The sequence below is a fragment of the Chelonia mydas genome, chromosome 26, assembly GCF_015237465.2.
Source record: "Chelonia mydas isolate rCheMyd1 chromosome 26, rCheMyd1.pri.v2, whole genome shotgun sequence".
In the NCBI taxonomy this organism is placed as follows: domain Eukaryota; kingdom Metazoa; phylum Chordata; order Testudines; family Cheloniidae; genus Chelonia; species Chelonia mydas.
Window position 1 is genome coordinate 12623018 of NC_057859.1, and position 13377 is coordinate 12636394.

The 13377-nt window shown below is 51.6% G+C and overlaps 1 protein-coding gene across 7 annotated transcripts in view; it reads right to left on the reverse strand.

Annotated features, from left to right (window-relative positions):
• Nucleotides 1-13377, reverse strand: part of TET3 (tet methylcytosine dioxygenase 3) — a 161426-nt gene that overhangs the window by 57714 nt on the left and 90335 nt on the right. For all 7 annotated transcript variants that reach the window (XM_043536243.1, XM_037886135.2, XM_037886134.2 and 4 more), the window contains one exon: nucleotides 8361-11022. In XM_043536243.1, the coding sequence (XP_043392178.1) occupies nucleotides 8361-11022 (2662 nt within the window). The remainder of the gene's footprint in view (nucleotides 1-8360; nucleotides 11023-13377) is intronic.

Genomic DNA, 13377 nt, shown 5'->3' on the forward strand with positions numbered 1-13377 from the left:
TCTCCACTGCTCTGCACTTGGGGTCGTCGTTATACCAGGGCAAAATGGGTACAAAATGCTGCCACACCAGAACGGTCAAGCAGACCAAAAGCTCTAACGCTATTAGAGAGGCAGCGTGGCCTAACTGATTCAGGAGACCCAGGTTCCCGTTCCTAGCTCTCTCACTGGAATGCAAGTCACTTCCGAGCTCCCTTCCTCAGTTTCCCTGTAACATGCAGTTGGGGACACACAGACCTGGGCGCCACTGTGTTTCTTTCCTCCCCAACGCAGCGAAAGTGAGCTTTGCTGGAGATTGGACTGTGTCAGCTCCCAGCCTGTCTGCCTCACCAGCAAACTCTTCAAGGCTCTCCCAGCCCAGCAGGTGACAATCAGTAAACTCCAGCCCCCGAGCTCCTTAGGGAAGTTTCTCTGCAATGCACAGCCTCTACCACTGTACATTCACAGCAGATATTATGTTCGCTGCTCTTTACGGTAACTGGGGTAAACACACCCTTCCCTTCAAACACAGCTGTGAGGTGGTTTAGAGCCAAAATAAAGTAAGTGTATTACCAAAAAGGGCATAGGTTAAGTGATACCAGGTAGAAAGGGGTTACAAACAAACAGAAGTAAAAATACATTTTCTAATGACTGAGAACTTAAGAAGCTACAGCCTTTGCACAAGGTAGTTTCCTCACCAATTTTCCTACCCCAGCAATGGCTGGCTCGCTTTCAGCCAGGATCCCTGCAGAGGCCAAGGAGTTGGTTTTCCTTGTCTCGTCAGGTGCAGGATAAAGCAAAGTCTTTCTGTGTGCCCTTATACCTCAAAGTCTGCCTTGGTTTCAAGGGCTACCTTGCTCCCTTGGGGTTCAGTCTCCTCCAGGGGGTGACTCCAACTGATTACAGCTTTCCAATGCAATGCTTCCTGATGCAACTGTACCGTGTAAAATGTTCTCTCCCTGCAACCTCAGATACAAATGAATAGCCCATTGAATCTGGCCACACCTGGTTTGAGGTGTTGGCCTCTTTCCTTTGTCTTGAAGAAACCTGTTTATCAACTCCCCCGACACGCCTGGTTTAAACACCTTTTAATCCCAGACCTCAAAGCATAACTTCAGTGAGTATCCATAATTCCACACACAGCATTGTCACCTATATCTCACAATGATATTTCTGACCAGTACATAAGAATGGCCATACTGGGTCAGACCAAAGGTCCATCTAGCCCAGTGTCCTGTCTTCCAACAGTGGCCAGTGCCAGGTGCCCCAGAGGGAATGAACAGAACAGGGAATCATTGAGTGATCCATCCCATCGCCCATTCCCAGCTTCTGGCAAACAGAGGCTCGGGACACCATCGCTGCCAATAGCCATTCATGGACCTGTCCTCCGTGAACTTAGCTAGTTCTTTTTTGAACCCCGTTATAGTCTTGATGTGTAAACAGCATGCTGTTCATTTTAAAAGGAGACCTCAAAAGCAGCGATACTCAGACTGAGGCTTGCAAGATGCAAGTGGCTCTTTAATGGGTCTCTTGTGGCTCTTGGCAGAACACATTAAAACACTGTGTGATTTAATTATTAACCAATCTAAGTTATTAGCCAACTGTAGTTGATAAAATAATAATACCTGATCAGACATTTTGCTGTGAGAATGTATAAAAACAGTAAATGAAACCATGAATTCACATGACTCTGGCTCTTCTGGGTCGTGCTGATTGCTAATTTGGCTCCTGAATCACCGAGGTCTGAGTAACACTGCTCAAAAGGCATATTTTGTACAGGTGGTACAGTAGTGTGCAGCATTTGAACATGGGGGCTATGGTTGCTTTCTCCCCATCTGTAAAATGGGGCAAACAATACTGACCCCCCCCTCTGCAAAGCACTTGGAGATCTACCGTTATTACAGAGCTCACAGATCCCCCTGTAGTTCCAGAGGTAACAGGCTGTAGCTTTTAGAGCAGCAGATCAGGGGTTCTAGCCCAAAGTAAACAGGGCAAAGGGCTGGAGGGAAAAGAGCTGACAGAAGAACCCATGGACTGGCTAGTATACATATGCCACAGCTTTGGATCTTGGCAGCACCCATGAGCATAAGCCATGTGGTCAGGGCATGGGAGAGCAAGTAATTACATACATTATCATTTATTTCTCCAGCTAAGTCAATTTGTTAACCAGGGTGGGACTCTGCAGCTCAGACGGAGACCACAGTAACTTGTACACCTGCCACCTTCAACTGGATCTGCTCCTGCTTCACGGCTATGTGAATAGTGCTCCTGGGACTGGTGGAGACAGGGCTTGGTTAGAATGAACACGGGGGGCGGGAGAGGTGTAATAGAGGCTGCTGGACATAGGCAGACCCTGTGGTTCTCTCTGCCTCTCTAGCGCTCCAGCCTGCGCTGCCTAGGGTCACCATGCAGGATCTCCCTAATTCATGGGAGGGATGCTCCAGTCGTATGAAAACAGAGGCTGCTGTACTTTAAAGCAATGGTTTTCAAACTTTTTTTCTGGTGAACGAGTTGAAGAAAATTGTTGATGCCCGTGACCCAACGGAGCTGGGGATGAGGGGTTTGGGGTGTGCAAGGGGCTCAGGGCTGGGGCAGAGGGTTGGGGTGTGGGGGTGAGGGCTGCGGGGTGGGGCCGGGAATGAGGGCTGCGGGAGGGGGCTCAGGGCTGGGGCAGGGGATTGAGGTGCGGCAGGGGGTCAGGGCTCTGGGCTGGGGTGGGGATGAGGGGCTTGGGGTGCAGGAAGGGGCTCCAGGTTTGAGGGGGCTCGGGACTAGGGTGCGGGCTTACCTCAGGTGGCTCCCGGTCAGGGGCGCAGTGGGGGTGCAGAGGCAGGCTTAATCATAGAATCATAGAATATCAGGGTTGGAAGGGACCTCAGGAGGTCATCTAGTCCAACCCCCTGCTCAAAGCAGGACCAATCCCCAATCAAATCATCCCAGCCAGGGCTTTGTCAAGCCTGACCTTAAAAACTTCCAAGGAAGGAGATTCTACCACCTCCCTAGGTAACGCATTCCAGTGTTTCACCACCCTCCTAGTGAAAAAGTTTTTCCTAATATCCAACCTAAACCTCCCCCACTGCAACTTGAGACCATTACTCCTTGTCCTGTCCTCTTCTACCACTGAGAATAGTCTAGAACCATCCTCTCTGGAACCACCTCTCAGGTAGTTGAAAGCAGCTATCAAATCCCCCCTCATTCTTCTCTTCTGCAGACTAAACAATCCCAGCTCCCTCAGCCTCTCCTCATAAGTCATGTGTTCCAGACCCCTAATCATTTTTGTTGCCCTTAGCTGGACTCTCTCCAATTTATCCACGTCCTTCTTGTAGCGTGGGGCCCAAAACTGGACACAGTACTCCAGATGAGGCCTCACCAATGTCGAAGAGAGGGGAACGATCACGTCCCTCGATCTGCTCGCTATGCCCCTACTTATACATCCCAAAATGCCATTGGCCTTCTTGGCAACAAGGGCACACTGCTGACTCATATCCAGCTTCTCGTCCACTGTAACCCCTAGGTCCTTTTCCGCAGAACTGCTGCCTAGCCATTCGGTCCCTAGTCTGTAGCGGTGCATTGGGTTCTTCCATCCTAAGTGCAGGACCCTGCACTTATCCTTATTGAACCTCATCAGGTTTCTTTTGGCCCAAACCTCCAATTTGTCTAGGTCCCTCTGTATCCTATCCCTGCCCTCCAGCGTATCTACCACTCCTCCCAGTTTAGTATCATCCGCAAATTTGCTGAGAGTGCAATCCACACCATCCTCCAGATCATTTATGAAGATATTGAACAAAACCGGCCCCAGGACCGACCCCTGGGGCACTCCACTTGACACCGGCTGCCAACTAGACATGGAGCCATTGATCACTACCCGTTGAGCCCGACAATCTAGACAGGCTTCCTGTCTGTCCTGGCACCACAGACTGCGCTGTGCCCTGGAAGCGGCCAGCAGCAGGTCCGGCTCCTAGGCGGAGGCACACAAGCGACTCCGGGCAGCTCTCACCTGCAGGCACCTCCCCGCCAGCTCCCGTTGGCCAGGAACCGGCCAATGGGCATGCAGAGCCGGTGCTCGGGGCGGGGGGAAGAAGCACGCGGAGCCTCATGACCCCCCTGCCTAGGAGCCAGACCTGCTGCTGACTGCTTCCAGGGCACAGCACGGTGTCGGAAAAAGGTAGGGACTAGCCTGCCTTAGCCGGGCAGCGCTGCTGATGGGACTTTTAACGGCCAGGTGAGCGGTGCCGACGAGAGCCACCGTGACCCAGTGCCTTACATTCCGCAAGCCAATACTGGGTCGTGACCCACAGTTTGAAAACCACTGCTTTAAAGGAATAGTCAATGGGGTTTCCCACACTGGCTCTAGCACTAGGGAGAAAAGGGGACATCACCATGACTGGGAAGCAACTAGAGGATCAACTGATCTCAGAGGACTGCAGACGTTTGGAAGATTTAGGGCCAGGGAAGACGATCAGCATCTTTTCTTGGACTTCCATGGGGTTTGGATCAGCCCTTTAGAGAGCTGGTTATCCAAGGTGGAACAGCCAGTACCATTAACTGAACCCTGTTCAGACTGATCTCACAGAGAACTTGCTGGGCCAGGAGAATTAATGGACCTCTTCTGGGGGTTCTAGGGAGATTGGAGGGCTTAGGACGTTTGCTAATCAGGGAAGAAAGTGGGCATTCCTGATCCAAAGTCCATGGAAATCAGATTCCCGTTAACGTCAACGGGCTTTGGATAAAACTCAGCACGAGCTTGCCAACCTCAGAGAGCCTAGAGAATTCACTCTCCAAGCAGGGAACTTGCAGTCTGGTTAACAGCACTTTCTTTGGGGCTTTAGTGAGCAGAGAAGGCTCCTTAGTTAGGCAGGGGTTTGCCATTGGGTTGTTTTTTCTTTCCCACTCCTCCCCAGCCCTAATTTTTATTCCCATCATGTCTAACTGGCCCCATGCCAAGGAAAGGAGAAAGCAAATCTCAGCTGGGCTGCAGGCGTCCAGACAGAGATCAATAAGTGACAAACAGAGGAGTCTGATTTTATTAGTCTAACAGCAGAGACACCTAATAAAGTACCAAGTCCCGACTCCTACTTAATTGCTTTTTCTTTCTTTCTTTTCCTGCCCAAAATAAGCCAAGTCTTTCCTGGCACTGGAGGCAAAACTCAAACACGATGAAAGTTTCAACCAACTCCACAAATGCTGGGAGTTTCTTTGTATTTCTTTGGTGTCATTTGGTACAATCACCGCTTTAAATTTACAAGCCAATAAATAAATAGACGACTGCTCAGAAAAGCTCAGTTTTTGTTTGGCCAGAAGCCAGCTCCCAATCAAACATGGGGTCTCCTTTTTGTGGCCCCTCTGTTGTTTCCAATACACCCCAAATTCTTTCCTTAGCTTTTCTATGCGAGCACAACGTTGGTGAAAACACCCCGCCTATTTAAAGCCTCAGGGGGTAGGCGGAGCCTATCAGACAAGAAAGCCCACCCTCTCCGGTGCGGGAGGGGGCCACAGGACTCCAATTTAACTGCGGACAGGGGACATAAAATTAAAAAACAAGGATGGGGCCTGAAGATGTATGAGCAGGAGTGTTGTAAGCAAGACACAAGAAGAAATTCTTCCGCTCTACTCTGCGCTGATTAGGCCTCAACTGGAGTAGTGTGTCCAGTTCTGGGCGCCACGTTTCAGGAAAGATGTGGACAAATTGGAGAGAGTCCAGAGAAGAGCAACAAAAATGATTAAAGGTCTAGAAAACATGACCTATGAAGGAAGATTGAAAAAATTGGATTTGTTTAGTGTGGAAAAGAGAAGACTGAGAGGGGACATGATAACAGTTTTCAAGTACATAAAAGGTTGTTTCAAGGAGGAGAGAGAAGAATTGTTCTTCTTAACCTCTGAGGATAGGACAAGAAGCAATGGGTTTAAATTGCAGCAAGGGAGGTTTAGGTTGGACATTAGGAAAAACTTCCTGTCAGGGTGGCTCAGCACTGGAATAAATTGCCTAGGGAGGTTGTGGAATCTCCATCACTGGAGATTTTTAAGAGCAGGTTAGACAAACACCTGTCAGGGATGGTCTAGATAATACTTAGTCCTGTCATGAGTGCAGGGGACTGGACTAGACGACCTCTCGAGGTCCCTTCCAGTCCTAGGATTCTATGATGATCCAGGGTCAAAGCAAGGGATCCAGAGAGGGACACCACGCAGAGAACCTCCAACTGCACCCACTGCCCTGAGGAGTTAGTGTACGTCCCCCAAAGGAACTCTGCCTGGACTTGTGAATGGACAAGGGCCAGAAAAAGGCCTCGAAAATGCAGAGAACCCACCTCTCCCTAGCCAGCCTCCTTCCTCCTGGACTGATGGACAGGCTAGAGAATGAGCATCGCGGTTTGTCCGCAGAGCAGGTACAACACAGACAGCTTTCCCAAACGTGCCCCTGATCCCGAGGGATCCCCCTTGTAGGGTGACAAAAGAGTTCAGGTAGCACTGTTGCAAATGCCCATACAGGGCCTAATCCGAAGGCCACGGGAGTCTTTCAATCAATTTCAACGAGATTTAACTGAAATCTTTACAGGGACATGGTCCAGTAATTTATACCCTAAAATGTAGGTTTCTCTGCCGCAGGAAAGAGTCACAAAAATGCACAGCCCCAAAACTTTCAAAAAGATCCTCTAATTCTAGGGGCCTCCGTTTCTGGATGCTCCATTTGAAACACCTCAAAGGGGCCTGATTTCAGAGCGACTGCGCGCCCACATCTCTAAGTGACATCTGTCTCTACTGCAGCCAGGTGTGAGGCTCCTCTCCCGGGGAGACTGATTCATGCTACCTAGGACTGTGCGCTAAAAACAGCAGTGTGGGCGGCAGCTCTACCTCGCAATCCCCTGGATCTGAGCGAGGTGGCAAAAGCCTGAGTCTCTCCAGGAGCCCCACTAGCTAGTGCAAGTCTGTCAGTCCAGGCCTGGAGGCTGGCTCCCAGCTGCAATGTAGACATACCCTACGGGAGCTGCAAAACCTCGGTCCTTCTGAAAATCAGCCCCTAAGGCCTGGTGGGAATTGGCGTAGTGCCCTTGACTCCAGTGGTGCTGTATCGATTTACATCAGCTGAGAAGCTAACGTATGTCCCTAAAATCTGACACTCAAAACAGAGGCACCAAATATTAGAGGCTGTTTTTGAAAATTTGGCCCCTCTCCAAATAGAATTGTTTTGTGATTTCTTTAGTCTCCGTTTCAACAAAACCAGGCATTTTCGTTGGGATGAAATTTAAACATTCCTGGCAGCGTTAGAAACCCCAACACCGCAGCTTGACACCAGTGAAGGAGATCCATACAGTAAAACTGCCTATCAACAGAGGCATGGCGATGGCTCAACTTCCGCCACCCATAAGGACAGAAGAACAAAAATGCAAAAAGAAATGGGAGAAAAATTAAAGTTGAAATGCAAGCACATTGAGGCAGGGACTGGCAGTTGTTATAAGTTTGTACAGTACCAGGCACAGCAGGGCCTGAATGGGCATTACCCCAATATACATGTTAGAATAGAATAAAATGAGTTGAAAAATTCTTTCAGTTTTCATAATCTGAGGTATTATAATTAACATAAATAGAGATTTCCTTTTAAAGATATAATTTGATTTTAGTAGTATATCATTAGGAATATATGCATGTAGAATCATAGGTTAGAAGGGACCGCAAGGGTCATCTAGTCTAACCCCCCTGCCAAGATGCAGCATTTGTTGCATCTGTCCATGGTTCTCAACCTATTTACCATTGTGGGCTGCATCCAATACTACCTATATGGCCCTGAGGATGTCACATGAGCCGCAGCTGTGTGCTGATTGGGCCACAAGTGGCCCACGGGCTGAGAACCATTGAACCATTCAAGATAGATGGCACATCTCTCTCTCTCATACCTATTCTGCTACTGATGTGGAATCTTTAACAGTGAGCTCACACACGCACTTCCCCCTCCTCCCCTCCCTCCACAGTTCAATTTTTTTTGCAGTTCACCTTAAAATAATTGTAATGGATTCCAGCATATCCCAGAAATCCTGATTGGGAAAACAATCCCTGATCATCACTTCCCAGCTTTATTTTGTCCAGGATACTTACAAAGATGCTCGACTCCTTGTATATTTCCTCCTGTATTGCAAACCTGTTCACTTATTTTTCTCATCAGAGTGAAATTCATCCTTTGTGCAGAGCATCAACACAAGACCCTACGTACCACTCCAATCCAATTAATCCTCAAAGGAGTGGTGCAAAGGGCCTCACGTGGGCTCTCTGTACAGGGGTGAACACACACACACCCACCCCTTCTGCAGTCTTTATTTAGCCCAAACTCCCCCCACAGCCTAGCAGATCCCGAATCAGGCCCTTGTAAGCCACGGAGAAGCAGCTTCACTTACCCACACAGTCGCAAGTGGGGAATTCCGCTTGAGCCCGCTTGGCTGGGGTGTCCAATAAACTTTTTGTTGGCGTATCCAGGTATTTCAAAGGAGATTCCAAAAATCCACTGAGGGTTGGCGTGAACGGCACGTCGTTCTTGGTCGGGGTCCCATCCAGGTAAGCGGCATCCGCGTTTTGGTTTTCCTCGGAGTAAAAGCAGGTGGTTGACACCACGGTGATAGCACCAGAAGATTCGATTTTAATCTGCTTGGGGGACCTAGCTGCAAAGGGGTTCTCAAAATGCTGCCCCATCCCGGGCGACAGCGAAAAGCCTTTGGATCCCACTTCGGGAGCTTCGGCCAGGGGCGGCACTCCATCTTCGGCAGCCGGCACTTGGAGGGTTGAATCCGAGCCCCCTGGCAGTTCTGGAGAGTGGCTCAGAGAAGACGACTGGTGGGAGAGAGGCTGGGAGGGCGGACCATCAGCGAGCGGAGCCGGGAGGTCAGAATTCTGCAGGCTGAAATTTTCCCCAAACTCCGCCTCGAACTGCCGGATCAGCTCCTCCAGCTTGTCATCCACCATGAGTGAGTTCTGGGCCGGCAGCGGGTCCGGCAGGTTTAAGGGCTTGTGGGGAGCTTGGTCCTGCCCGTCGCCAGAGGGAACAGCAGAGCAGCAGGGCGCATAGCTGGAGACGGGAGTGCCGGGCGGGGCAGGGCGGCACGCAAAGTTCTGGTGAAGGTGATGCTGGAGGTTTTCCTCTGGGCTCCCTTGGCTGAGAGTGCCTGTTTCCTGAGTGTTGGGAGCCTGGCTTCTGTCGTCCAGCTGCTTTTGCAGCTGAGACCGTGCAGCGGAGCTGGGTGTGAATAGTGCAAGAGGCGGGGGCTTGACAGGGGTGCCGGGGAGAGGCTGCTCAGTCTGCATCTCTTCCGTCGGGAGCTGAGTGGCAGCAGCTGAGTGAAATCCTTCCAAGCTAATTTGCCTCAGGGGCAGGAACAGTGGTTGCGAATCCTTCTGCTTGGACTTCTTGATCTGGACTTGCTTCCGGAGTGGCTTGACTTGGGAGGGTTTGTCAGGCTGAATTTTCTTCTTCTTCTCTTTGGCCTGCTTTTCGGATGGCTTCGGAAGCAGGGCCTGAGAGCCGGGAGCCCACCAGTTGGGCAGCTGGTCCTGTGGGCCCGGCTGGGCCAGGTTCTGGTCCAGGAAGAGATTGCGCTTATGATGGAGGTGCTGCTGCAGCACCATTTGGGTCTTCTTATGGAAGTCCGTTTCTTGCAGCAGCTGGGACAAGTGCTGGCTGGGGGCCAGCTTGGGATGACCACCCCCGGCTTCCTTCTTCAGAGCCGGGACCAGCGGCTCTTGCTTCGGCTTGACGGCTTTGACCTTGTTGGGCATTGCTTCAGGTCTCTTAAACACCGACTTGATGTAATCGTTGGCGCTGCCCAGCAGCTGCTCCAGCTCAGCCATCGGGTCGCTCACCAAGGAGGCGGGCAGGTCGGAGCTCAGCATCCACAAGTTGTTTTTCGGCTTGGGTTCTTCATCCCACGGCTCAGAAAATTCCAGTTTCTGGGGGGTGGAGGTGAAATTGGGGAAGAGGCCCGCAGGCTCCCGGGGGGTGCTGGGTTCGAGGAGATACTGGGGGTCCGCCGGCTGCCAAGAGGACTGCCTCAGGGCCCGAGACGTCTGGAGCACACTGTGTCCGCTGTAGGGTTGTGCGTTCTGGCTCTGGTACTGCTCGTTGCTGGATGAGGGTAGCACCGGGGGTTCGTCTGGGCTGAAGGGGGATGAACAGACCAGCTGCTCCTTGGAGGCGAACGACACAGATGGCAGGGGGCTGCCAGGAGTGGCTGGAGTCACCCTGGCCGGCGGCGGGAGAGCGGATGACAGCTGGGTGAGGGCTTCTATGGCGATGGCTGTCTGGAGGCTAATGTTCTTCTCCTTGGCAATGTTCAGTGCACTTTGGGAAAAGGGGAGGCCATCGGAAGGGCATGGCTTAAGCGTCTCCACCACGGCAGGCACCTGATTGGGAGTAGCACCTTTGTCTAAGGGCTGGTGGTGGGCGTCGCTGAGATGTTGGGATGGGCAGGTCTGCCCCTCCCCAAGGGCCGACTTGATCTTCTGCTCCAGCCACTCCAGGTAGTCGGGACACTCGGGGCCGTCACAGTTGCAGTTGGGGGGCTTCATGCCATGCTTGGCCAGGGTCAGGGCAGCCTTCAGGGCGTTCAGATCCTCGCCTCCGGGGACGCTGTCGGGCTGGGGGAGCCCTGGGTTGCCCGCCCCTCCCCGGCTCATCTCCAAGTTGAATTTCTCATACAGCTGCGTGCTCAGCAGCGACGGGGACCCGGCAGCCGGCATTCCGTAGGAAGACATGGCCTCGGCCACGGCGGAGAAGGCCACCAGGTTCCGAGCGTCCTCCAGGTTCGCATCGTTGGCGGCGTCCCCCCGGCCCGGGGCCGGAGCGCTCTCCCATTTGGCTTTCTCGCTGGAGTGCCGGGTGACAGGCTGGCTGGCAAGCCAGTCGTCCGTTTCCATTAGCAGGGCACTTCCCCCAGCCTGCTGGCTCCCCCCATTCACCAGGCTGGGCCCGCTTCCTTCGTTCAACCTTCTTTCTTCAACATAGTTAATTGGCCCTTCTTCCATTTGGCCTGTTTTGGGTCCATCAACTGGGTTGCCCTCCGAACCTGTCTGAGAGAATGGAGGAAAGCAGAGGGTAAATAGCCACGTAGCCACCCTTGCACCCCCAGACCACCCCTCTTTTAGGGTAAAATCTGCTCCTCCTCCCCCAGAGAAGGCCAGCAGGAGGCCAAAGCACCACCTGAGTGGTACCAATGATGGGCGTGCTGGAGTAGAGCGGACGCCAGCTTTTTAATCATAGTGTCACCTGAGGCCTTGGCTGCCTGTAAACTTGCACTGGTTCTGTTAAACCGGTGCAAACCCCTGTGTAGATGCTCTTATTCCGCTTTATTTCACCTTGCCTGACAAAGATTTCCAATCGACTTAATCTAGACTGGAACAAGCCGGGTTTGAATGGAAATCAGAGCATCCACACAGCATTTGGCATCAGTTTAACCACATTGGTTTAGGGTAAACAGGTGCAACTCTGTGTGTGGACAAGCCCCGAACATGCTCCCAGCAAGTCTATGGCACATGGGTTAAAACGCCAGTCCCTTGTCTACATTAGCGCTCCCAGATGCACCTGTGGTAGCAACAACGGGAAATGTTAAAAATCTAATAAAGACTGGGCGTCTGACTGGGATCTTCCCAGGAGCAAGGGGCATACCTCAGTAGGCCATCCCAACGAGCAAACCCTTTAAAAGGCACAAGCCTCACTCACCTTCCCCTGCTCCTTTTGTTCCTTTCCTCACTGATTCTAGCCCTGAAAGATACCTGCTTGGATCTCTTTCTGCCTCTCTGTTTCCTTTTCCTCTGCTCCGTCTGTTTTCCCCTCTCTGCCTCTGTCGCTCAGCTCTGGGAAACGTTATCACAGAATCGGAAAAGTTAGAGACCGGAAATAGCTATCACTGTGGGTCAGCTAGTCCATCTCTCAGAGGCCAGGTGCAGCTCCCTCTGGACTCTTTTCAAGTGCTTTTCTACCTCTGGCTGGAGGGTGGCTTGCAAATCCCCAGTGTCTGCTCTTTACCTCCACTCTCCATGGGGTGGTGAGTGAAACCGACTGAATGGAAATGACTAGATTACTTTCAGGGCGATGGTGGATTGGGCTCACAATGAAGATTTACAACTGATGTGGAACAAGTTTGGAGGGTCTCTGCCCCAGTGCCTGATAGACAGGGGCCATGTCACAAAAATCGCCACCAGAGCCCGTACCAACTGGCTCCTTTGTTAGCAGCCTCGGCAGAAGAATCCAACGGGCCGTACAGAGTGAACTTCCAGGCTAAGGTCGGCAGTTCTGATCAAAGCGTGGACAAAAGGGAGAGGTTTGAGCATGTAGGTCAAGAGGCTGCGCTCGGTTTGACCTCAACTCTAGACCTAGCTGGGAAATCTGTTTCTGCTGCTGCGGTCAGCGCCTTGTGTGTGATATGTGTGAAAGTCCAGACGAAAGCCAGCGGAGTCTCCGAGTGAGCTGGTTTATTGCAAGTGGAAGCAGCATAAACAAGTGTCAGCTCACAAGCCCAGAGCACCGGCATGCACCATTCCAGCATCGCAGGCTTCCTAGCTACATCAATCACAGTACCTGCACAGCTGGCCCTGGGGCAGGGACACAGACAGCCCGAGGGTGATGCAGTATATTGGGTAGGGGACGTTTTAAGTCTGCTATACAGTCAGTCTCGGGGAGAGGTGGTTGGAGGGTAGCTCCATAAAGGCAACGCAAGCAGCGTATAATACTCTGCACTTACACGGCACTTTTCGTCAGCAGACCTCAAAGCATTTGTAAGCGTTCTTACCTCCAGTTTACAGATGGGCAACTGAGGCACTGAGAGATTAAGTGACTTTCCATAGGGAGTCAGAGTCAGGAATGGAAACAAGATCTCCTGAGAGATCTATGGCCTAGCAGATAGATCACTGGTGTGTGACTCAGAAGACCAGGGTTCTATTCCCGCCGCTGGCCTGCTAGACGACCTTGCGCAAGTTACTTCACCGCTCCGTGCCTCGGTTTCCCCATCTAAACACAAGGCTGATAATAGTGACTTGCTCTGCAGAGTGGTTTGCGATCTACTGACGAAAAGCAATACATGCATTATTGTAATGCCCAGACATGCTCTATAACACCACAACGACTCTTAATGCTCACCTCAATTAACCCTCATTATACCCTTAGTTGGTAAGTTTCATTGTCTCCACATTACGGATGGGCAAACTGAGGCACAGCCCCAAAGCCTACATTTCCACTCATTCTGGCTGCTTGATTTTTTGTGGGGGGCCCAATCTGCAACACTTGCAGCCTGATTTTCAGAGGTGCTGAGCACCTGCCGCTCCCAGTGACTTCAACTGGAGCGCTGGGTGGTCGGCACCTCTGAAAACCAGGCTGTAGGTATCCCATGTTGGGCACTTAAAAGTGAAAGCACTCAAAATTAGTGGCCA